The 26,948-nt window shown below is 41.4% G+C and overlaps 1 protein-coding gene across 4 annotated transcripts in view; it reads right to left on the bottom strand.

Annotated features, from left to right (window-relative positions):
- RWDD3 (RWD domain containing 3) overlaps window positions 1-24,118 on the bottom strand; it is a 73,014-nt gene extending 48,896 nt beyond the window's left edge. For all 4 annotated transcript variants that reach the window (XR_014174907.1, XM_081947204.1, XM_081947205.1 and 1 more), the window contains exons 1-2: window positions 23,974-24,118; window positions 1,651-2,138 (exon numbers count right to left, since the gene is read on the bottom strand). Coding sequence is in view for 3 of the 4 variants with exons in the window: in XM_081947204.1 (XP_081803330.1) it covers window positions 1,651-2,138; window positions 23,974-24,058 (573 nt within the window). In the remaining variant the exon portion in view is untranslated. The remainder of the gene's footprint in view (window positions 1-1,650; window positions 2,139-23,973) is intronic.
- Between the last annotated feature and the right edge of the window lie 2,830 nt (window positions 24,119-26,948).

Here is a 26,948-nt window from a genome sequence, read left to right as displayed (position 1 = left end):
AATTATTATCCAGATCTAAATAATATAATCCATTTCTGAACACAAATTTCTACCAGTTACATTTCATTGGCCATGAAGGCATGACAGAATACTAAATTTGTCATGATTCATCCATAATTCCATACATCACAATGGAAGATTCGTGTTGGCCTATGTAGAATCATCCATTCTTGGTTACAGAAATAGCATCCATTAGTTCGAGTGAAGCAGCTGCCTAGGGTAGCACAAATGGGGTGTCATAAAAGGGCAGCAACTTTTTCATGATTAATTAATGCATTAGTATTTACTTTACTGCTAGAAAGTGTGAAGGGCACTTGGGCGGTGAGGCTGCCGTATTAACTGGAAAAAAAGCCCATTTACCACTTGTATCTCAAATAGCCATTGTCTTGACCCAATTTTTCTCAATCTTAGCAGCTGGAAGATGGGCGGTCTTTCATATCCTCCTGGCAATTTTAAACTTTAAATTTTAAATTTCAGGGTATTTTAATGCTTTTTAACCTTATTATTATTGTTGTTTTATGTATTGGTAACAATTGTTGTTGTGACTTTATACCTCCTCTGTGTAATGTCTAACATGTAACATGTGATGTATTTATTGTACGCCGCCCCGAGTCCCTTCGTGGAGAGGGAGCGGCTAACAAGTCCAATTAATAATAATAACAATAACAATAATAATAATAATAATAATAATAATAATAATAATAATAATAATAATAATAATAATAATAATAATAATAATAATAATAATAATAATAATAATAATAATAATAATAATATATCTAGACCATTTAAATCAGTTTCTTGAGTTTAGCAACTTGAAGATGTGTAGACTTCAACTCTCATGCCGGCTGGGGAATTCTGGGCATTGAAGTCCACACATATTCAAGTTGCCAAGTTTGAGAAACACTAGTCTAGACTCCAGTGGTGGGATTCAAAAAATTTTACTACCAGTTCTGTAGGCATGGCTTGGCAGGTGTGGTGTGGTGTGGCGTGGTGGGCATGGCTTGGTGGGCATCGCAGTGGAAGAATACTATAAAATCTCCATTCCCTCCCCACTCCAAGGGAAGAATACTGTAAAATCTCCATTCCTTCCCGATCAGCTGGGACTCGGGAGGCAGAGAATAGATGGGGGCAGTGCCAGTCAAAGGTAGTATTTACCGGTTCTCCGAACTACTCAAAATTTCCGCTACCGGTTCTCCAGAACTGGTCAGAACCTGCTGAATACCACCTCTGCTACACTCCCCATAGAGTGCAATTTCTCCTATCATGTATCTGCTAACCCTCATGTGAGGCTAATTTAAGCAAGAGGAGAAAATTCTGTCTAATCTGCTGTGACTGCTCATATTGGAGTTCTTCACCGGAGCGGAAGGGACAGTGAAGTTGTGATGGCTGACCCTTTCTCGGTGCAAACTGTGGCTAGCCTTGCAAACCCAATATTAAACATTGCTGTGGATGTAACTTTTATGGGGGAGGGGGGACCCAGAGGACAGAGGGAGAAAACAATCAGAGGAAGATTGAATTTTGTGTGGAAATCAGCAACCAACCAGGGTATCTCTGATGGTTAATGCTACCGAGCAAAATTCTCAAATATTCGTTCTCATTCAATGGTCTGCCAGCCACATAACCAGCCACAAAGAACAAAGCCTGCACCTTAATGTTCCGCTTGTCTCCTTGAAGTAGTATGAGAATCATCTTGCCCATAAACATCAGTCTTCCCGCCAAGTCAAGATCTCTACACCATTTTTCAACCATTTTGATATATTTTCCTTTGGCTCTCATATGGTCTAAATGCAAAAGGACAGTCCAGATGTCATCATCCTCGGGTGTTTTCACTGACGGAGTATTTTGCCCACTGCAGGCTGGAATTTCAGCTTCTTTAATAACAGATTGAAAATTCTGCTCTATCCAGAGGACCAAGTCATGTACCATGGGCTGAGACAAATGACTTGCTGCTTCTTCAAGCAATCTTGCTCTCACAGCCAGACACTGTGTCCTTGTAAGTTGTTCAGAATTAAGAGAGATGCTCGGCAAGCTTGATGGGTAACTGAGTGGTAGATGAAACAACAACTTTAACAATATGTCTGTGCCCGAAGGTCCTTTCACGCTGGTCTGGATCCTGAAGGAGATTCCGTTTGTTTCTGAAAAGAATTCAAAAGCAGTAATCAATTGAGGATCAAATGAAATATTCTCAACAATTTGTTAATTGTCTGCTGTTAGGAAAGCTCAAATAGTAATCAATACTTTATGCAGCTACAGATTCTTTTGTGCAAGGCTGTGTTATTTCATTTTAGATTTGGGGATTCGGGGGTTATGATACATAAAAAGTAATGCATATAGTTAAATGATGCATTATAGTAGCTAAAGCTTATACAGAAATAAAGGTAGTCCTTGACTTACAACCGATTGCCTTGCAACTATTCAAAATTCCAATGGACCCTCCTAGCAGGTACTTACAATCCTGTTTTGAAGTTCTGATGGTCAGACCATTCTCCATGGTCATGTGACTGTATTTCAGGTGATTGGCAACCAGGCACATTTATGGCCATTTGCAATGTCCCACAGAGCCACATGATTCCATTTTATGACTTTTTTGTCGTAACCCAGCATTTAATTCCAATTTTTGGCAAAACTGATTCATAGCAAACCATGGATGCAACTTAATAACCCCAGCATTCACTTAATGCCACTTTCCGACTGTGGCATTTTGTGGCCACCACCACAAAAAAGATTGTAAAATCAGGTCAGTCACATGATTGATCTGCTTCATGACTGTCGTAAATTACAACCATGATAGGCAAGCTCCGTTACGGTTGCAAGTCAAGAGCGTGCCTGTAAGCCCTTTGAATTCAGTGAGTCTTGTCTCTGAGTAAACTTAAATAGATAACATAAAATTCTTGGCCTACTTATGGCAAGTACCAAACCAGGCAATAATACTAAAGTACCCAAATATTTGTTTGGAAAGCAGTGAAATAAAATTACTGGTTGCCAACCGGTTACTGGTAAGTCAACCAACCTTTTTGATCTTAACTCTGAAGTTTTAATTAGTTTAAAACTTGGTTTCAGACAACTTGCTTGTCTTAAGGCAAACATTCAAGAGACAGAAACAGCTGAATGAACCTGTATCAAATGGAATATCTTCCATTAGGAGTCGCACTTAGTTTGTACACTTTCCACTATTAAAAATCAAAGTTTCTTCTTCCTCTGGCGCCCTTTTGCCACTGTCAGCCATGGTGTTCTTCAATGAAGTCAAAGACTGTCCCTCACGGCCCTTGAAGGAGACTCTTCAGGCAGTAGGCTGGTACCGGCTGAAAGCTGCTATGCACTGCGCAGATATGTCCGTGGGACAGGAGTATGACCAAGCGGCCAAAACTCTCCTAGGCCGCAACGAGGTGATCCTGAGGGAGGAGCCTTGCCGGAACCCCGAACGAAGGCCAAAGACTCCCTCACGGCAATCTGCAGGTTAGGGGGAAAAGTGAGGCAACTCCAAACGGCCAGAAGCGAAAAGCATGTGAAAAATGCTTTCAAAACCACGCTTCTCAGAACTTCAGGGAGCTGTCAGGCATAAACCGGAGCCTCCACCGAGGACTTCAGCAGTCACCGATGGACGAGAAGACAGCTGGGGGAAAAGGAAGCCTCCTACCTTCCCCTGTGTTCGCCAACAGCCGCTGGACAAACGCCCCAACGATCACAGGCTCCGCAGCGATGAGAAGCCTCGAAATCCAAAAGCCTGACCAGCGATTTTAAAACAGCTTGAAAGTTTTCCTAGCTATCGTCTTTCTCAGCGAAAGACAAAAATAAGAAAAATCCTATGCTAACTAAGGAGAGTCCCAGTCTATTCGCACAAGGACCGAAGAGCTCACCAAAACGTGTCCGAACTGAGCTGGACAGAATTTTTGAACAGGACCTCAATGAGGAAAGGAGGCGTGGCTAAGAATTTCAACTCAGTCCTTGGGCCAATAGACTGAATTTAACCCATGCTTGGACTCTCCAAGCAGCGCACAGGAGAACTGCAAGTTGCACTGCATCTAACAATGATTAATTTAGGTTTCCGCATTTTCAAATGTCTATTTTAAGTAGCAACCAAGGAGCCAACTACTGTGTTAAAAATAATAAGCAGTCTGAGATTAAATAAGGCTCACTTGAACAACTCTTGATGTCTTATTATATTTAGATATACTCGTGTTTTTATCAACTGTTCTTTTAGTAGTCGGACATCAACAAACAGTCAGACCATATTTTTATTTTAAAGATAGTAAGGAGTTAGAAAAATAAATAAGTATAGATTACTAAACATCTAAAGTAATACGAAAGACCAATAGTCGCATAGAGACCAACAGGGATGGTTGGCTATAAATAAGCTATTAATTTTGTTCATACTTTGAAAATGATTGTGCAGAAAAATGTTGATAAGTATTTAGAGTATGAATCAAGAGTTAGCCCACTCAAAATGTTAAAACCTGACATCATCCAGTGAAACTGACTGACACATTCCTGACAGATAAAGTAAGCGTACCTTCATACAACATACACATACAAATGCTGCCATCAAACAGAGTGAAGGTTTCAAAGGAGAATCAGACAACTTCGTGGAGATCAATCTAGCAATGATTAATAATCATGTCAAAGTTAAGAAAAGGGATGGGAATTTTCCAGGTGTACCCACACAAACAGTATTCTTGAGGTAAAGACAATGTTTCTGAAGTAAATATTTTTATTTCTCTTAAGAGTGGCTTTAACCACCCACTTGCTATCTACAGATATTTCTCAATGAAGCATGTTATGGTTTCTTAACCACCTCAATCCCTCCTCCTTTGATTCAAGCAGGTTTTCCGTATGAGAACTTTGATCAGAACTTCCTTGATTCACAGAACTCCATCAGACAGCTTCAGAACTTCCACTTCTTGGACTTGCTTTCAGTCTAGCGAGGAAGAAGAGGGGGGAAATCACTCTTTCTCAAACCTTTGAGAAGTCCTTCACCTTTGTCAAGCTGTCCATTCTGAGGTCTGGGTTGCTCTTTCCGTACCAGCTGTTTCTTCCACCTGCTATTCCATGCCACAGATCTCATCCTACATGCTCCTGCTGGGTGCTCAGTTCCTCCCCCAACCATGTCTGGATAGCCCCTCCAGTCTACAGTATACAGCAGAAATACGACATCCACGAGGTCCAACAACTTCCTCCATTGCCTAACCAATTCGCTTTTTAGACAGTTCTCACCAATAGGCAGAAATGCCTACTCTCCAGAATCTTAATTAGTGGTGGCACAGTGGTTAGAATGAAGTACTGCAGGCTACTTCTGCTGATTGCCGGATGACTGCAGTTCAGCAGTTCGAATCTCACCAGGCTCAAGGTTGACTCAGCCTTCCATCCTTCCGAGGTGGGTAAAATGAGGACCCAGATTGATGGGGGCAATATGCTGACTCTGTAAACCGCTTAAAGAGGGCTATAAAACACTGTGAGATGATATATAAGTCTCAGTGCTAGTGCTATTGCTGTCTGCATGACACTTAAAACAGAGGCCAATTTTATACTCTGCAACAGTCAGGGTATCTCTTCCAGCCATAGCCAGTTAAATGGAAATTCCGTATATACGGATAGGAATAACCATGAATATTTGTACAGGGAGATATACTAGAGGGAAGAGTTGGTGCTTGTCCTGTTGCATGAAGAATGGCCTCAGATGGGGCAATAGATAATGAAAAATGGGATTTTTATGCTGCCTGGTCTAGAGATACTACTATATGTGTGTTTTTTCTGCAACAATAAATAGCTTGTCAAAATAGCAGCCATGATTCTAATACAAGACTTATTTCTTATTATTAGTTTGCCAGGCTTATTCCATTTTTTCTACAGGAATTTAAAGTGGTTTATATGAGAATTTCCATTCATTTTTATCCTCAGATCAGCAGTCTTGTGAGGTACCGTATTTTTCGGAGTATAAGACGCATTTTTCCCCTCAAAAAAGAGGCTGAAAATCAGGGTGTGTCTTATACACTGAATATAGTATTTTTGTCTCCCAAAACCCCGGCTTCCGGAGTGCTCCTGGGGGTTGGGGAGGGCAGAAATGAGCGGAAAACGGGCCATTTTTTGCTCAATTTTGCCCCCCCCCACCCCTGAGCACTCTACAAGCCTCCTATAGGCTATTCATGCCCTTTTGGGGGGGGGGACGAGCCCATTTTTGTGAAAAACAGGTTGTTTGGGGGAGATCTGCAGAGTGCAAAAACTTTTTTTTTAATTGCCTCTTCAAAATCTTGGTGCGTCTTATACTCCAAAAATACGGTAAATTAAGCTGAGAGGACTTACAACAGTTCATTTAGTGACCTTTCAAAGTTACAGCAGCACTGGAAAAATATAACTTATGACCATTTTTCATAGTTACGACCTTTACAGCACCCCCATGGTCATGTGATCAAAATTCGGATGCTTAGCAACCAGTTCATATTTATGCCCTTTGATATGTCCCAGGGTCCCGTGATCCCCTTTTGCGACCATCTGACAAGCAAAGTCAATGGGGAAGCCAAATTCACTTAACAACTGGGTTACTAACTTATCAACTGCAGTGATTCACTTAACAACTGTGGGAAGAAAAGTCATAAATGGGGCAAATCTCACAAATGTCCCATTTAACAACAGAAATTTCGGGCTCAGTTGTGGTTGTATGCGGAGGTCCATCTGTCTAGGCTACAAAATTAAGCAGAACCTTCCATGCTAGGAGCATATTTGAAACCCTTGCATTAGGTCACATATTAGCTGTAGTAAATAGGTTGCCCAGATTACACTTCCATGAGGGTTTCCTGCAACTAAAAAAATCTAAGTACTCTACAGGTACCGTAGTTTTTGACCTATGATCCCAATTGAGCTCAAAATTTATGTTACTAAGCGAGGCAGTTGTTAAGTGAATTTGCCCCATGTTACGACTTTTCTTTTTCAAGCGAATTTTGATCACGTGACCATGGGGATGCTACAATAGTTGTGAGTGTGAAAAACAGCCATAAGTCACTTTTTTTAGTGTAGCAATAGTGCTTAGGCTTATATACCGCTCAGTGGTGGGTTCCCGATCCTGTTGCAATCAGTACAGTGCAACGGGGCCCAGCAGCCACATGAACGCGCACAACACGCATGCACACACGCGCAGCCGTACATGTGTCCTTACCTCATCCAACTCTCCGCGACACCTCTGCAATGCTCCAGCTGCTTGGCGGAGCATCACGCAGGCACCGTACGCTGCGCTCGCATGCACAGATACCCCATTTCCTTCAAATACAGGTAAGGAACAAGGGAGGGCGGGTGGGCCCTCCAGAGCACCGTAGTAGAACGTTGCCCGGTGCTCCTGGCAGGCACCGGTACGCCCGTCCCGGGGCGTACTTCCTGCAACCCACCACTGATATCGCTTCACAGTGCTTTTACAGCCCTCTGCAAGCGGTTTACGGAGTCAGTATATTGCCCCCAATAATCTTCATTTTACCCTCCTCGGAAGGATGAAAGGCTGAGTCAACCTTGAGCCAGTTAGAATCGAACTGCTGGCACAGTAGAATTAGCCTGCAATACTGCATTTTAGCCACTGCGCCTCCCATAGCTTTTAAAGCACTATAAATAAATGAGTAAAAATGCCAAATCCAGTCTAAACATCTGGCTGATTATTCCACAAACAATGATGGACTCTTTCTCTCTCTTCCCCCCCCCCATTTCCCCGAAAATAAGACCTCCATGGATAATATAATATAATATAATATAATATAATATAATATAATATAATAATATAAATTCATATACATACAGTATATCACAGAAGTCAGTACACCTCACAGTTTGTAAATATTTAAGTACATCTTTTCATGTGACAACACTGAAGAAATGACACTTGGCTACAGTGTAAAGTAGTGAGTATACAGCTTGTTTAACAGTGTAAATGTGCTATCCCCTCAAAATAACAAACACACAGCCATTAATATCTAATAATGCATTTATTGTTGTTATATGCAATGAACCAAGGATAGTCCCATTGACCCTTGGGGTCCATATTGACTTTTTTAGAGAAACCTGTGAAGTTATTTAAAAATGACTTCAAAAGTAGACCACAATCAGATAAATCCATACAAGCAAGAGACAACTTTTTAAAAGCAGATCACAGTACATGATTTTTAATGTACCATTTTCTGACAGGGATGTAGCTAACGTAAAACAATGCCGTAAGAGTCCTTTTGTGAAATTAAAAGGGGACAAGGGACCTCATCTGCTTCTGACTAAAAGAGAAAAATAATTAGGGAGTAAGATGAAAGATGCTCTTTTTTCAGATCCTTGCTGTTTTTTGTTCTTTGATGTGTTTCAACTACTTCACCCCATTTCTTCAAAAAGTTGCTAAAATGTCAAGTTGATTCATTCTTCGGGGAGAAGACAGATTTGAAAGATTCAGTGGAGCTGTCCCGAGCTTCAGATGAGTTCTTTTGAAGTGGCTTGTCTCTGCCCTACCTCCCAAGTTTTATCCTTTTTCCACTGATCTCAGCCCCCCCCCAGCCCCCCCATAACTGCAACCTTCAATGCCCTCTATAAAACAACAGACAAAGCTATTTAATGAGTGACACAAACTGAAATGATTTAGGCAGCTCTGAGAATGATTAATGGGAGGCAAGGCAACATTTTCAAAGAGTCTTCACAGTCATACCTTTATATATTATATAGGGGTGCAATACCGCCAATGAAAAAAGTCCACTGATCTATCAACCAGTCTTCCCTATCTTGATACGCTACAGATATCTTTGAACAACCAGTCTCCAAATCTCCACCCAGGCTGCAGAAGACTGCTTCAAGCACTATGGTAGAAGCATATTCATCTTAGATACTTGGTTTGTCCAAAGGGATTGGGTCAACCAACTTTCAACTACCCTGTTGCCCTGAAAATAAGACCTCCCCAGATAATAAGCCCAATCGGGCTTTTGAGCGCATGCGCTAAAATAAGCCCTCCCCGAAAATATTGCAACACAGCAGCAGCCATGAGGTGACCATGCTCACCGCCTCCTGCACCTCAAAAATAATAAGACCTCCCTGAAGCCAAGTGCTTATTTCAGGAGTCAAAAGAAAATCAGACCATGTCTTATTTTCAGGGAAACACGGTATTTTTCAATGCTCTATAACAGTGGTTCTCAACCTGTAGGTCGGGACCCCTTTGGGGGTCGAACGACCCTTTCACAGGGGTCGCCTAAGACCATAGGAAAACACATATTTTCTATGGTCTTAGGAACCGAGACACCAATTTTATGGTTGGGGGTCACCACAACATGAGTAACTGTATTAAAGGGTCGTGGAATTGGGAAGGTTGAGAACCACATAAGAAGCAGATCTAACTCACGAGGAGGTCCATTTTCAGTTCTACACCAGGAAGAGGAGGTAGTAGGACGCTCTGACTTCCTCTACATAGTGATGTAACGATAGACCTGATCTTTAGTAAGGCAAGATGGAGTTCACACACAGGCATGGACCTGGAAGGAAGCTGTCCTCTGTCCATATTCACTCCTTCTGATTATATACAGATAATATAGAGAATTGGAAATAACTGTAGTGATTTGCTGATTAACTTTTCAGAAATGATATCAGGATTGCCTTTTTCACAGCAGCAAGGTTGTCCAACTATAGACAGTTTATCACACAATGTAGTATTAAAGTGCAGTATTTTTCAGAGAGGGGAGCTCACCCTGTCCTATGAAGCTGGACTCGAACCACCGGAGTGCTGGCAATTGCTCAGTACATCGAGCATCATTAGGTTTCTGTGCCCTGGGAAACCAAATAATCCTATGGTCTTTAAGAAATCAAGGTGGCCAGTTATGCCTATGTTATTGTTCTTTTTTTTTACTTTACCAATGATGATGGTACCACAATCCCATTACTGTAAGCAGCAAATAAATTAAGTGGATCTAAGAAATTACAGTCAATTTATAATGGTTAAGGCATCGGACTAAAAACCTGGAGCCTATGAGTTCTAGTCCCACTTTAGGTGCGAAGCCAACTGAGTAACCTGAAGCCAGTCAATTTCTGTCAGCCCTAGGAAGGAAGCAATGACAAACTACTTCTGAAAAACCTTGCCAATAAAAAACTTCAGGAAAGAGAGAGGAAGGGAGGGAGGGAGAGGAAGAATAGAAGACACTACAGCAGCAATACCTACTGAAATTATGGCAACCCATAAAATGGAAAAAAATTGGGGGGGGGAATAAAAATGCCATTGCACCTTAAAAACTAAAACTTAATGATATGAGCATTTGATAAGTGCCTTGAATCACATAACCTCTAATCTATGCGGGCATATTATTTGGGCCATTTTTAAGATGATACAAGAGGCTTCAATGTTCTTATCACAACGCATTAGCTTATTTTATCCCTTGCAAACATAAACAGCTATTGCATTTTAAGGTGGCTCCATATTAGTAATATTTAAGGTTCTAAGAAAAAGATATTTCTTCCTTTTGGGTGTTCTGTAGTTTTATATTTCTTTGTCACTGTATGTTATCAGACTTTTACAGTATGTGCAAATTATAGTATACAGTATATAAACAGAGTCTGAATAAAAAAAAATATTAAAGCATTGTGCTTGTTTTACTTATTTCATAAATAAAGTCATTCAACACATATTATTATTGTAATGATCCATTAAAACAGCGATGGCGAACCTTTTTTGGCTCACGTGCCACAAGTGGGGGGAGCGCGGGGGGGGTCGTGTGCGGGCATGCCGCACCCATAATGCAACACGCGATCCCCCAGTGTGCATGCGCGCACAACGCGCCCCCCCCCATTTTTACATGCTTTTTTCGCCCTCCCCAGGCTCCAGAGGCTTTATAGGAGCCTGGGGAGGGCGAAAAGAGCCTCCCCCGCCCCCCCGAGGCCCTCCGGAGGCTTCAGGGACCGTCCGGAGGCTTCCCTGAAGCCTTCGGAACGTTTAAAACCTCCCTCCGAGCAAACCGGAAGTGACTTCCGGGTTGCTCGGAGGGTCGTTTTAAGCGCTCCAAAGGCATCAGGGAAGCCTCCGGACGGTCCCTGAAGCCTTCGGAGCGCTCAAAATGACCCTCCGAGCAACCCGGAAGTCACTTCCAGTTTGCTCTGAGGGTGGTTTTAAGCGCTCCGAAGGCGTCAGGGAAGCCTCCGGACGGTCCCTGAAGCCTCCGGGGGGCGGGGGAGGCTCTTTTCGCCCTCCCCAGGCTCCTATAAAGCCTCTGGAGCCTGGGGAAGGCGAAAAATAGCTTTTAAAAAGGTGAACTCAGCTGGCCAGCGCGCGCATGCGCACGCTGGCCAGCTGACAGGGCAGCACCTCGCGTGCCCTGACAAATGGCTCCGCGTGCCACTTGTGGCACGCGTGCCATAGGTTCGCCATCACTGCATTAAAACAACTTGACTCCTGCTTGACCTGAACAACTGTATTATTCTTAGTTCTATTTGTCCCAAAAGTACTTTTTCAAAAGGCAACATGAGTTTGTTGTTGTTTTTTCCTTGAAGACATTTTGCTTCTCATTCAAGAAGCTTCTTCAGCTCAGGGGGTGAAGACACCCCCTCCCTAATAGTTCACAAACTATATTGTAGATGTAGAGGCCTCAATCTGACAAGATCTTGTCTGTAAGTGTGAAAACAATAAAGAACTCAACTTGGAAGGATCGTGGCGTGTCATTCATGGTTTTGGCCTGACAGAAATGTATTTCACTTTAATAACACATTATATTGGCCTGCTCTGTCAGCAGACGTGCTATCTGAGATAGAGAGCAGTATATTATCATACTGTTGACATTTATTGTGCTAATAAGCTGAATTCTTGCACACACATTCACACTGCCGCAAACACGTGCTTATCCCAGCAAATAGTGCCCGCACACTTAAAATGGTTTCCCTTGTTTAGTGTCGGCTTCTGATTTCACATCTGCAAACTTTCTGTGTCATGTATTCATTCTGCATTGCTCAGAGTTATCCACAGAAAGTTTTGATGAACATTTTACATATATGACAAGCTGGATGAGCAAACCCGAGCAGAGAAGAGAACAGATTAATAAGTAAATTATGTCATTCTATCTGCAACATTAATCTTGGGGACTAGGCAAATAAAGAAAAACAAGTCTTCGTTAATTAGCTTATTTAAATTCATGCACACATCATTTTCAATAAATCTTCTTCTGAATGTTAACCATGTAATTTTAAGCTTTGAGAAATTCATGTTTTTATATACCATGAGTGGAAGGGGAAAAGCCCCTCACATCCCCATCCAAGTCAACAGTCCTCAAGACATCTGTCCTCTGGTCTTCCAAGGTCTCTTTATTTAACTCAGCCATCTTTTAGAAAAGAATCTCCCAAACATAAGCTGACTTTTAAATAAAACAGATTTTCAAGATACCCGTTTCAGAGCAGTTGGCAATATGGGGACCTAAAGAGATTAGAACAGAGATCCCTTGATAGCTAAGGGAAGTCAATTTCCATTTCTCATTTCGCACGTACGAACATTTTGATCTACTTGGCTGGTCATAAAATAATCTTTTTACCAGCAGGAAAATGAAAGAAGCTGCTCTCTATCATCCTCTTTAGCTGCTGGAATGTTCTCTCTCTAATTTTGGAGAGTGGAGGGAGCGCAGAAGTTCTGAGCTAGTGGACCCAGCAAAAAGCTACACCGCCTGTATTTTAGTTTCTAAGAAGGTCTCTGATCCCATAATGCTATTAAAACATGAATAAGTGGAAAGGTGGACTATGCTTAAGACTGCTCCTTAGCAATATGCTGTCTTTCCACTCATTCATGTTTTAATTTAATGCTTTAATTACACGAATCTTTAAAACTCTAGTGGGGGCAGGAAACCTGGAGAGCTTCAAGAAAAATATCATCGGTACACAGGCGCCTAAATAGCCAAAGTGGGAGTTATGTGGGAAACCCACCATTACTGTTCTACCATCTCCCTCCCTCTCAATGAAGCCCAGCAAATTGCTAAATTGGTTCAGACAATACTGGAGGCAGAGGCTCTTTATGGCGTCAACTTCTTATGCCATTTCTTACTTATTCATGAGGTCCATGGAGCTCCCTGAGCTCAGTTGCTTTCATTATCCAACTGGATAACACCATCAGTCCTAGAAGGATATTACAGTGTTGGGTAATGAAACATCTGCAAGAAAACAACTAAGCAGAGGGAGCACCAAGGACTCCACAGTTCAATTCTGAACTATAAATATTCTGTTCTATCTCCTTTTTTACGACTTTCTAATCCTTTAATTTCGGGGTAGAGTCAGAGCGACTGGATGGAGTGAATGCCCTTCCTGATTCCATGTCTGTCTGTCTGTCTGTCTCTCTCTCTATAGATAGATAGATAGATAGATAGATAGATAGATAGATAGATAGATAGATAGATAGATAGATAGATAGATAGATAGATAGATAGATAGATATAGATATAGATATAGATATAGATATAGATATAGATATATGTATTTGTGTTACAACCCCTGGTATGACTAAATATGGGAGGAAGGTCACTACTCCCTCTTTCTGTCCTTCGGCTCATCACAGAAGACCATGCAAGCAGAAAACCATATTTTTATTTTTAATGTTGCCTTTTTATATTTGTGTTTCACCAGTCCCTCTTTCTGTCCTTCGGCTTATCACAGAAGACCATGCAGGCAGAAAACCATATTTTTATTTTTAATGTTGCCTTTTTATATTTGTGTTATATTTGTACTGATAAATAAATAAAGGGAGACTAGTATAGATCTATTTCGAGCTAATTAGCAGCTGATGAGAGCTAATTAGCTCGAAATAGATCCATACTAGTCTCCCTTTATTTATTTATCAGTACAAATATAACACACACAAACACACACACACACACACACATATATATACATACTATATCTAAAACTATGTATCCATCCATCCACCAATAAGTACACACACACACACACACACACACACACACACACACAAATTGGCTAACTATTCCTTACTTGAGTTATATTTTCCCCTGCATGTCGCAACAACTTGAAGTGGAAGGACAATTTTGAACAGGCTGAGGGAGATGACTAAATATACCGGACTGCTGTTTAAGAAGATTAACAGCTCCTTTCACCTGTACAACAATTAAAAACAAAAATCTAAGAAAACAATCAAATTGCCCATATAATCTCTAATTTACAATCATCAGGTCCAAAGTGCATATGCAGTTCTTGCACCCCAATTAAATTGGTTGAAATGTGGTTCTTGTTTCTAGACCTCATGACTGGGGTTTATAGCAGCAAGGTTTTAACTCTTCCATCAGTGATTCCTAAACTGGCAATAATTAAGCCCAAGAGAATAATCTGGGATAATATTTAGAAATCGGACAAATGTAATAGATTTTAGGTTTCTAAATCTACAGGTATTTGTGATTTTTTTTCCATTCCTAAACATGGATGAGCATTGTTCCATCTAAATTGCATTTTAAGAGAAAGACGTTTCATAAATTATTCACATCTAATTGAGATGCTACAAAGATGCTTCTGGGATCTACAGCTACAAAATTATTGTTTTGCAAAATCAAAATATATATCATAATTGCACATTTGCAGTATTTGAATCTGCTTCCAGAGATTTATTTATGCACTGCAACATACCTCATAACTGGATTGGTAGCACTTGGGGGCACACAGTTGGATATTCAACATCCTGATAGCGAAAAACAGAGGTAAACAACTTTTTGGGTGGTTGGGCATTTTGAGAGCACATCATTAAGTGCTTTCAGAATATGATTGCCATGGTGAGTATGATTATTCATAAAACACTTTCTACAAGCTCTTTATGTCAAACACTCATTTTACATTTTCCAGAGTTATCCAGAGAAATCCAAGTTCAATGAATATTTAGAGACAGTCCTCAATTTAAGACTACAACTGTGCTCAAAACTTCTGCTATTTTACGACCTTTCTTGCTACAATTGTTAAATCAAACTCTACAGTTGTTAAGTCAGTAACACGGTTAAGGAAAGCTAGCTACCCCACTGACTTTGCTTGTCAGAAGGCCGCATAAAGTGATCACATGCCCCCATGACACAGCAACCGTCTCTGGAACTAGGTGGCTTTTGTATCAAGGGTGAAATTCAGGTTCTGGAGAACTGGTAGTGGAAATTTTCAGTAGTTCGGAGAACCGGCAAATACCACCTCTGGCTGGCCCCAGAGTGGGGTGGGAATGGAGATTTTGCAATACCCTCCCCCCAGGATTGGGGAGGGAATGGGGATTTTGCAGTATCCTTCCCCTGGAGTGGGGTGGGTGTTGTAGCCCAGCAGGTTCCGGTTCAGCTGATGCTTGACTCAGATAGTGAGGGATCATTTGAGTCTGCTCTGGATGATGTAGAAGACCCTGTGCAGGTTGCAGATTCAGAGCAGGGACCAGAGGGACTGGTTGGCCACCAGGAGGCGCCTGAGGCATGGAGCAGTGGGGAAGATCAAAGGCAGTCAGTCCCTGATGCTAGAGTAAGACGGGCTGAGAAACGAAAGCAGCAGCTTTGTAGGCAGGCTTACAGATGATAATTAGCACAGGTGGTTGTAGATTGGCCCCTCCCAAGAGAGCTTATAGGTGAGGCGTTGGGAGGGGACATTTGCAGGAAACAACCGTTTGAAATTAGCAGTGAAGAAAGTCGATGTCTTAGAGCCGTGTCTGAATATCTGGTTTGTTTCTTGTATTCTGAGTTATCTGGGCCTTCGGCCAAAAGGTTTGTTATGTTGCAATTAAACAGTGGCAAACAGCCAAGCCTGTGTTTTGGCTTGTTCACAGGCGTGGAGAGGGGGGTCAGAACAGGTGGGAATGGAGATTTTGCAGTATCCTTCCCCTGCCACGCCCACCAAACCACACCCACAGAACCGATAATTTAAAAAAATGAATTTCACCACTCTTTTGTGTCCTCTGTTTTGTTGGGATTGAGGTGAGCATATTTCTTCCCATTAACCTAACACTTTCCAGGCACCAAAACAAATCCCAACCTTGTCTCTGCCCCATCTGAAATGAAGACATACAGGTGGTTATCATTGATACATTGATGATACTTGATTCCATAAGTATGACTTACCCAAGTAACTTCATGCAAATGTTATATAATGAGAGAGAGAATGCTGGCTTTTGTGGCACCCCAGAACTACAGCAGCACAGCTCCCCCATTCCCACAAGTATAGGTAGTTCGGAAGAAGGTCATTGTGAGATCAAACATGACAGGAGGGTCACATTACCCATATCCCAATCCACCATGGGGATTAATGTGGGTTTAATCTACAATATGGATTCAGGGTTCAAGTCCACATATCTGGAGGAACCCCAGGTTGGGAAACACTACTTTTAACTCCTCTTCCATTATACATTATTCTTGACTTACAACCATTCGTTTGGTGACCGTTCAAAGTTACAACAGCACTGAAAAAAAGGACTTATGACTGGTCCTCACACTTATAGGAGCCGTGGTGGTGCAGTGGTTAGAGTGCAGTACTGCAGGCTACTTCTGCTGACTGACTGCAATTTGGCAGATCGAATCTCACCAGGCTCAAGGTTGACTCAGCCTTCCATCCTTCCGAGGTAGATAAAATGAGGAGCCAGATTGTCGGGGGCAATAGGCTGACTCTGTAAACCACTTATGAGAGGGTTGTAAAAGCACCATAAAGCGGTATATAAGTCTAAGTGCTATTGTTATAACTGTCACAGCAATCCCATGGCCACATAATCAGAAGTCAGATACTTGATAACTGGTATGCATTTACAATAGTTAGTGTCCCAGGATCAAGTGAATGCCTAACCCCAACCCTAACCCTAGCCCTAACCTTCCCAGATGGCTTCTGACAAGCAAGTCCATGGGAGAAATGAGATTCGCTTAACAACTGTGATTCACTTAGTGACCATGGTAAAAAAGATCATAAAATAGGGCAATGTTCACTTAACCGCCTTGCTTAGCAACATTAATTTTGGGGCCAATTGTGGTTGTAAATCGAGGACTACCTGTAAACATGATATACCGGTAAATGAACGATCGCAGTAGGTTCATGCCAAAAATAGAGATGCTGGATTAGAAGAATCGACAGCACTGCAGTACTTTCCCCCCATTTACTACCATCTTAGTAAAAAAAAAAAAATTAGGTACCAGTTTAAAGTGTTTTCCTGGAAGGAAAAAAGTAACTATATTATTCAATTAAATTAATAATTAAATATATATGTCTTTTAAGTGACATGATTGCTCACTATATGGTTAGTGTCACATGGAGCTAGTCTCTAACAATGCAAAGGACTATTTACAAAAAGTTTTTTGATAAACTACGTAAGTAATATGAGGCATGATTGATATAAAGCAACAATAAAGCCTCATTTTAAATAATCTAATAGCCAGAGTAAGGAATTAACACTGTATTATTTCTTTTTCTTTCTTTTTCAATCTTTAGAACTTACGCTTGGAATGACTATTGCAGATTTCCAGCTCTCTTTTAGCAAGCCAGTTTTTCTGACTAGCATCATTCATTCGACCCATCGTAATTCCCCATCTTCGGTTGAAGGAGGTTAAAAAAAAATAGTGACAGAAATATGACACCCATTAGAATCGGCTGTGTCAAAAGCTGCCAAGGGTAAAGATGTAGGACTTTCTGAAACTGTCAGGAAAAAGATGCTGAGTGGAATTTGCCCCTGCTAATACAAATGCAAACAGAATAAAATTAGATATTCCGAACGACTGGTGAGGAGTGTGAGAGTGCGTGCAATACAGAGAGGCACACCTGGATAAACTGTCACAATATATTGCACATCAGTGGTTTTCAAACTGTTTTCAGGGATAGTTTTCCTACACGTACAAAATTCATTCTCTACACCACTGTATCAAGTCCTTTCAACGATAGAAGATTTATTTTAACTAAACCTCAAGAGTGAGGCATCGGAACTGTTTGGAACTTTCCGTGTTTAATTTGTTAGGTTCTTTGATAAATTCACTCATATTTGCTGACAGCGGTATCCACATTAAGAGTGGCTTCTACTGAAGCATCCAAAAACCCTTTCTGATCCAGTTGCATGAGATTATCTTTCATAAATAAAGCTTGAGGAGTTAGACAGGATACTTAAGGGCTGTTGTTCTACTCCAGCACGCTTGGATGAAACCAATTTTTCTGGGTCTATTGCAATATAATGTTGGCACCAGAATATCCTTGGTTGATAGCCGATTAGATAGCTTCTGTCAGAAAAAAGATGTTGGAATACAGCTGATGGTGTTTAAGCCCCCTCTGAAGATTTGACACCATCAATTCTCTATCCTGGGAGCTAAAGAGAGCACTGAAGAAGCTTACATTCCTATCTGTGGGTCGTTTTCAATTTATAGCACTGGGGCAGAGGTGGGTTCCTACTGGTTTGCACTGGTTCGTCCGAGTACGTAGTAGCTCTGCCTGCCATGACCCCGAACCGGTTCTATCGGTGGCGCTGCCATCTTGATTTTTGGTTCTGCACATGCACAAAACAATCTTCATTGAAAAAAAATGTTTTTTTTGTCCTTCTATAACATTGTGTGCACGTACAGCCCTTTTTAGGTGCAAGTGTGCACGCGCTTCGAGCTAGCAGTAAAGTCATTTTTGCGCGCCAAACCGGCAGTAATGCCGGCAGGAACTCGCCCCTGCACTGGGGGATTTCAGGCTAAGTATAAATGCCTGGAGATCCCAGAGATCTTTTTTCTCATGCTCTTCATTATCCATTCAATACCACCATGGAGAACTTTGACAGGATTTCTGCAAGGCACCAAACCTAGTTCTGCTAGAGTCTCAAATAGAGAAAACACCCTCAAGGCAATAAAATGTCCTTCAAGTCAAGGTTGACTTCTAGAGGCTTTATGAATGAATCCATGCAGTCATCTTGGCAGCAGGATGGAGGTGGTTTTTACCACTACCGCCTTCTGAATTATTTTTTGATGTTCACAGCTAACCTACAGCCCTGGAGGCACACTAGGCAATTGAACCACTTCCACATGACCTGCCTCCATAGAATACTGAGGACACCGACAAGATGTCAGACACAGAAGTCCTCTCCAGAGCAGGCCTGCCATCAGTTCACACCCTGCTGATGAAAGCCCAGAAAGCTGGGCAGTGCTATGTCCTGAGGTCTCAAGAAAGAGATGCCAATCAAGTGGCAAAAGTTGTTCATTGGCTATGGCGCAGCAGCAGGCTCGCGGAAGCAAGGCAGACTCCTTATTGGTTAACAGTTTGACAGCTAGCATATAAAAGATCTGTCAGTTAAGTTCGTTGGTTGTTCGTTGTCAGTTACATTAATAAACGGTTATAGCTTATAGTAGTCTCCTGGCGTTACTTTAGGCGAGTATTTACCAGGCAGGCCATGTTGCAAAGATGCCAGACCATCCCATCCCCAAACAGCACCTCTATGGTGAGCTGTCTCAAGGAAAGCGATCGCACGGGGGACAAAGGAAGCGATACATGTAAAGACATGTTGAAAGCCTCCTTCAAGTGCCTGGAAATTGACACCACCTCCTGGGAAACCCTGGCACGAGATCGATCGACATGGTGCATGCTGATCCATCAAGGCTGCCAGACATCTGAAGACAGAAGAACAACCATAGCACAAGAGAAGCAAGCATTCCGCAAAGCCAGAGTTGCAAATGCTGCAACAATGGTGCTCACATGTCTACCCGACATGTGGCAGAACATTTCCTGCCCGTATAGGCCTTACCGCCCCCCTGCGGACTCATCGGGGACAGCCCACAACCTGTTAAAATTTCAAGGTCCTGTTTGAACACGATGGACGAACATCATCTCAGCCCTGATAGTATCTGGTTGCCTCCTATCCAAATACTAATCAAAGATCCTGCTTAGCTTCAAAATGAAGACAATATCAACCAGCCACTGCTGCTTGCTGAGGCCAGTGTGGCAATGATCACTTTTTCTCACCACGACCCCACTAGAAACGGAGCTACTTTTATGATCCTGTTGCTACTTAAAGAAGTTTATTTATCTACAGTTTCACCAGAATCTACAACAGGCCTCTGAGCAACCCCCAGTTCCCACAAATGTATTTTAAAACCATTGTACCATGAAAATAAAATTATGACAGAAAGTACGCCAATAGCATCCCAGGCTAGAAGAAGCTAAGGTGTTTTGTTTTGTTTTTGCAACACACCAGAATGCATATTTAATGGGCATTAGTGATATTTAGCAGTCTGATGGTGAAGTCTTGTAGAGCAGTCTTGGGGCTTTCAGTGGCTACTGGCAGCAAAGGAGGCTGTTTGGTTCAGCTTACCAGCAGGTGTTGACAGTTAGACAGGGTGGAAGGGCAATGCTTACAAGAGGAAAGGGAATGCGATGGGAACATTTTACATGTTTACAGATGCTTGAGCTGAGAGCAGGGGAAATAAATAAATAAATTTTACATCGAGTAATTTATCCCCATGCCAGGGAGAGAGTGTGGGGGGGGGGGGAGAAACGGTGAGAAAACACATCTCAGAGGAAACTGGTATTACCTCTTGCTTGACATAAACGACGCAAGCTACGGGGGATATAAAAAAGTCCTCACACCCTGTTAAAATGCCAGGGTTTTGAGATGTAAAAAAAAAAAAAATCAGACTAAAATGAATCACTTCGTAATTCTTTTCCTCCTTTAATATAACACATAAGCTGTACAATTGAAAAAGAAACCGAAATCTTTTAGAGGAAAAAAGGAATAAAAAATTAGAATAATGTTACATTTCAAAAACCTGGCATTTTAACAGGGGTGTGTAGACTTTTTACATCCCCTGCATACAGCTAAAAAGGAGAAACAAAACAAAACAAAAATGATTGAGCTGGCAGTATTTTCAAAATATGTTTCAGAACTTAGCCTCCTGATCAAAAACTGAGCTGTTCTAAAATGGCTAAATGAGGTTTTACAATGCCAGTCAATCATCATAAAATATAATGCTGTACAGATTACGTATCTCGTAAACATTGTAACTCTAAGAGCACCACCACTATAAATATTTTAAAAACACAACACAAATAGTCCTTATTTATTGATCACCTTGTTCAGCAACTGTTTGCAGTTACAACCATGATGAAAAAATAACTTTGCAACCCGCCCTCATATTGTGACCTTCACAGGTCTGTATAGAAAACTGAAGTAAGATCATATATAGTCACACTTTCACTTAGAGACCCTCTTTGCTTAACGACCAAGTTGCTGGTCCCAACTATACTCACTAAATAAGGACAATAATAGTTGTTCGCGCACACACATACACAGTCTTTCCAATAGTGCTTTCCAATTTGCAGGAAACACTGCAAATCCATCAGGGGCAACCTGCAGCAACAATGGTTCCAATTTTAAAAAGCCATTGACTAGAAGAAGAGTGCAAGAGCAGAGAAAACAGCTTTACTGCTTTTAGAAATCTCACTTCTTCCACCCCAGAAGGCAATCTTGCTATCCATGGAGAGATTGTGACCTTCTCTAAATAATTAAATTAAATTAAGTTTTTACAGCCCTAACGTCACATACAAACAAAATATTGAATAAAAGTAGTATGGCGAATAGAATAGAATAGAATAGAAAAGAAAAGAAAAGAAAAGAAAAGAAAAGAAAAGAAAAGAAAAGAAAAGAAAAGAAAAGAAAAGAAAAGAAAAGAAAAGAAAAGAAAAGAAAAGAAAAGAAATTCTTTATTGGCGACAAGGAATTTGTCTTTGGTGCATATACTCTCAGTGTACATAAAGAAAAATAAAATAGAATACATTCATCAAGAATCGTAAGATACAACACTTAGTGAGTGTTATAGGTTACTAATAAGCAATCAAACTATACTAGGAAACAAATAAAACTATATACATTTTAAAGATACAAGCAACATGATTATAGTCATAGGTGGAAAGAGATAGGTACTAGGAAAGAGATAGGAACTAGGAAGGAAGAGAAGAATAATGTTAATACAGTCTTATTAGATAAATTGCCAGTGTTGTGGGGATTAGTTGTTTAGCAGAGTGATGGCATGCGGGCAAAAACTGTCCTTGTGTCTAGTTGTTCTGGTGTGCAGTGCCCTGTAGCGTAGTTTTGAGAGTAGAAGTTGAAACAATTTATGTCCAGGATGTGAGCAGTCAGTAGATATTTTCACAGTCCTCTTTTTTTTAAATGATAGATAGATAGATAGATAGATAGATAGATAGATAGATAGATAGATAGAGACAGATGGATGAGAGAATGTGTGTGTATGTGTTAAAGAAAAACAATAGATATAATTGAATCTAAAAATAATTCAGAGCATACAGTAATTATTTTAAAAAATCCAAATAAAATACTCTAATAAGAACTTCCAAACCTAAGTAATGGTACTGCATATCGTACAAATGGTAGCCGAGAATTGGGAGACTTTAAAGTTATGTTCTAGTCCTGTCTGATAGTAGCACCATTAAAAATAAATCACTCTTATATACCTGGGAATTCCTTCAGGACAGAGTATATAAGGATCTGTCTAGAGTCCTTGTATTAGGAGAAGTGTAATGAGATATGTCCTAGATCTAGAGTCTCATTCGAGACAATGATGAATCCGCATACAGACAGGAGATTGAACAACTAGCCTCATGGTACAACCGGAACAATCTGGAACTGAATACACTCAAAACCGTAGAAATGATGGTAGACTTTAGGAGAAACCCTCCCATACTACCACCTCTTACAATGTTAGACAACACAATATCAACAGTAGACTTTCAAACTCCTAGGTTCCACCATATCTCAAGACCTAAAATGGACACCTAACATCAAAAACGTCATCAAAAAAGTACGACAAAGAATGTTCTTTCTGCGCCAACTCAGAAAGCTCAAACTGCCCAAGGAGGTGCTGATATAGTTCTACGGAGGAATTATTGAGTCTGTCACCTGCACCTCTATAACTGTCTGGTTTGGCTCTGCAACCAAACAAGACAGACAGTCTTCAACGGATCATTAGAACTGCAGAAAAAACAATTACTACCAACCTGCCTTCCATTGAGGACATGTATAATGAGTCAAAGAGGGCTGTGAAAATATCTCCTGACCCCTCACATGGACATAAACTGTTTCAACTCCTACCCTCAAAACAATGCTATAGATAGAGCCCTGCACACCAGAACAACTAGACACAAGAATAGTTTTTCCCTGAACGCCATCACTCTGCTAAAGAAATAATTCCCTTAACACTATCAAACTATTTACTAAGTCTGCACTACTATTAATCTTCTCATTGTTCCTATCACCCATCTCCTCCCACATATGACTGTATAACTGTAACTTTGTTGCTTATATCCTTATGATTTATACTGTTTCCTAATATGATTTGATTGCTTATTTGTACCTTATGACTATCATTAAGCATTGTACTTTATGATTTGTGACAAACGTATCTTTTAGCTGAGAGCATATGCACCAAAACAAATTCCTTGTGTGTCCAATCACACTTGGCCAATAAAGAAGTTCTATTCTATTCTATTGAACCCTGGCCTTCAGATGTTTTAGGTTCTTTATCACTGGAGGTTTTTAAGAAAAAAACTGGAGCGCCACTTATCTGAAATGGCATAGGGTCTCCTGCTTGAGCAGGGGGTTGGACTAGAAGACCTCCAATGCCCTTTCCAGCTCTATTCTGACTGAACCTATACACCGTAATTTAAACTCTCTCCTTTCAAAATGAGTGAGACGAGTCAGGTACAAAGCTATAAACTGGAGTCCCTTGGCTTCACGTCACTGATTCTTCAGAGGGAATTCAACACACCCACCATACAAAGAATCAAATGCCAATTAGAGGGAGAAACGAGGAGCCCGCTTGGGATTTAAAAAGAAAATAACTATATTTGTAAGTGCAAAGCTGGAGGCAACTACTGATGTGGCTCTTGTGGGGTAGGTTGCCCTAACTGGATCCCCCAATATCCCCATCCCGTGTTGCAGATGATGGGGCAGGAATATCTGGGAGCCACAATATCTGGGAGGCCCCGATGGTGAGCCTTGTTTTAGGGGAGTCCCGGTTCTTTTTTCCTCGATGCAATCACCTGACACTTCCAGCACCTCGCATTCTTCTCGCCCGCAGTAAATAGCTGCAATGGCAGAAAGCTCCTCCAAAGCTAACGCCGACATGGCGGCGAGCGACTTCTCGCTGCCGCCCCGCTCCGGCCGCCAAGCCACAGGCGAGAAGCAGCGTTTCCACTTCCGCCCGCGGGAAAAACCAGGGCGGAGGGGAAATTAAACCTGTCTCCACCAGGGGGCGCTGCGCTTTGCTTTCAGTGCTGGAAACGGCAAGAGGGTGTTTCAAACGTCTTGCAGCTGAGGACCGAGTCCCACGTTGCAAAACAACCGATGATTGCAACTGGGACACGTTCATCCCCACTGACTGATGATGTCCCCAGGGAAGAGACGAGACGGATTATGAATTATATGTTTTGCTGAACTCTACGGATCCTAAAGTTTTGTCTAGTGACACACCAGGCTAGAGGGGGGAAGACTTGTGATTTCAGGTTCTGCCTTAGCCATGAAAGATGGGCTGGGTGATTTTGTGCCAGCCACTCTCTCTCTCAACCCAACCCAACCCAACCCAGCTCGCAGAATAGCTGCTGTTGTTGTTGTTGTAGGGAAAATAGGAAGAGAAAGGAGTATTGTGCATTGTCTGTGTTTTCCTCCTTGAGTTATTTGTAAAGGTAATGTTGGAAGAAATGTCCCTCTGGGTTCAGTTCCAAGTGGGAAGAAAGACACTGGAAACATGGAGACTGTTTGGAAAGATGGCTTAATGGTGGACAGTGTTAGATGGGGCTGAATGAAGAGGCAGGTCAACCAGTTTCCGAGGTCGGTTTATTTACATGCTGGAGAAATAAAGATGGAAGAACTGCCTCTTTTAAGGAAGCTGTCCAGCATATTCAGCCACTGACAGTTCTGTGGCTGTCATGGTGGCTTTAACTGTTCCCCATTATTTACATATGTAACAGACAAGATCACATGCCTTAGAGCTCCTGGGTGAAAAGGGAAGAGATGCTGAGAGTCCCTGGGTTTTATGCCCTTCTCTGGGCTTTGAACTTCCTGGGGCACAATCCTGATTGGTTGCTGTTAGAGGTCATAGCTAGCTTTGTAGGTTGTCTGTGTGCTAAGTTTGGTTGAAACTTGGGTGATGCAATGAAGGGCAATGAAATGGATCTGATCTTTGTTATGCAGAATAGACTGGCTCAGGCCTTAATGGTCCATTGACAAAGAGGGCTACTGAGAGTGAGTCTTTTTCCTGCCTAAAAACATGTTTCTCCATTTCTCATCCAGATTAATATAATATTCTGCCTTTTTAATATTTCCTAGCATATTTCATTTTTCTAGGAAAGGGGTGGGAGCTAGCTTCAGTAATAAAGGCGAGGTATAAATAAATGAGTAAATATGTTTAAAAGTTGCAAAATGAAAAACACTGATTTAGTGCATCGGTATTGGTACAGGTAGTCCTCAACTCACAGCAGTTTGTGACCATTCAAGTTACAACGGTGCCGAAAAAGTGACTTATGACCGTTTTTCACACTTAAAAGCCGTTGCCACATCCTCACAGACACGTGATCAAAATTTGGATGCTTGGCCACTGGTTCATATTTATGACGATTGCAGTGTCCTGAGGTCATGTGATCCCCTTTTGAGACCTTCCGACAAGCAGTCAATGGGGAAGCCAGACTCACTAAACAACTGTGTTCCTAACTGCAGTGGTTCACTTAACAACTGTGTCAAGAAAGGTCGTAAAAAGGGGGGAAACTCACTTAACAAATTTCTCACTTATCAACGAAAAATTGGCCTCAATTATGGTTAAGGACTACCTGTATTCTTTATTTTAACATCTCCTAACGAGGTCCTTGAGAGGTGTTGGACAACATTCCATAACATTTCCAACATCCAATGCAGCTGGATTATGGATATTGTAATCCTACCCATCTTTGGGGTGGGGGGGAAGGAGGCTGGAACAGTGCTTAGAATAATAGGATTAGTACATGAGATATGTTCAGATTTCAGCTATGCAAAGTAGCTGATCTTTCTTTAAAACTGCTTTCCCTGGTCCACATCCACCTAACAGGGGTGTTGCTGAAAACTATCTTCATTCTGTTGGATGAAGAGGAGAAGAAGCAGGCTGAACCTAGAGCTACCTGTTGTTGAGAGGAGATGGGAAATTAAGAGGATAATGTTCATGAAGTGTTGTTAATGCATCAAGTAAATAATTATCTGCATAAAGTCTCTCTCTCTCTCTCTCAACCCAATCCACCTCGCAGGGTGGTTGTTGTGGAAAAGGTAGGAGGAGGTAGAAGGATTATGTACTGGTCCGGTATGCTTCTCACCTTGAGTTATTTATAAAAATAATAACGGCAAGGTAAAAATAAATAGTCATACAGCAGGGGTGTCCAAACTTGGGAACTTTAAGACTTGTGGACTTCAACTCCCAGAATGGCTGGGGAATTCTGGGAGTTGAAGTCCACAAGTCTTAAAGTTCCCAAGTTTGGACACCCCTGTCATACAGTATGAGGCATCTTGAAATATGCTAGAATAATACAATATTAACAATCTGAATAAAGTTGGTATGTTAACAGCCACTGCCTTATTTTACATTTCAAACTATAAGAATCTTTGAACAATGTGATGTGTTGTTGTTAAATTACTAATTGTCAGAAACGATCATAAAGCGGTTCTCGAGGCATCCTTCATCTTGGATAATTCAGGGACAGTTACAAAGATTGGGCTTGAAAGATATTTTCACAAATGTAGAACTTATCAACGAGGTTGCCCAGAGACCACAAAAACCAAATTATTCCATTTCTTTCGTTAACCCAGAGAGGTGGAGGAAGCGTAGACTTAGGGGGTTTTTAACAAAATGTTTTTTATCCGTTTTAGGGGGCTCCAGGGTGGGTGGGAGGGTTAATCAGGCCAGGAGGGGGACCAGTGCCAGGCGAACAGGTGAGGTCAGGAGGGGAGTGAGCGGAGTGGGGGGGGGAGGGAGAATGATATTCCAATAGAGGGTTGT

The sequence above is a fragment of the Natrix helvetica genome, assembly GCF_964273705.1.
Source record: "Natrix helvetica genome assembly, chromosome: 3".
Classification (NCBI taxonomy): domain Eukaryota; kingdom Metazoa; phylum Chordata; class Lepidosauria; order Squamata; family Natricidae; genus Natrix; species Natrix helvetica.
The sequence above is the reverse complement of the archived record's forward strand: the minus strand, read 5'-3'. Positions and strand labels throughout refer to the sequence as shown.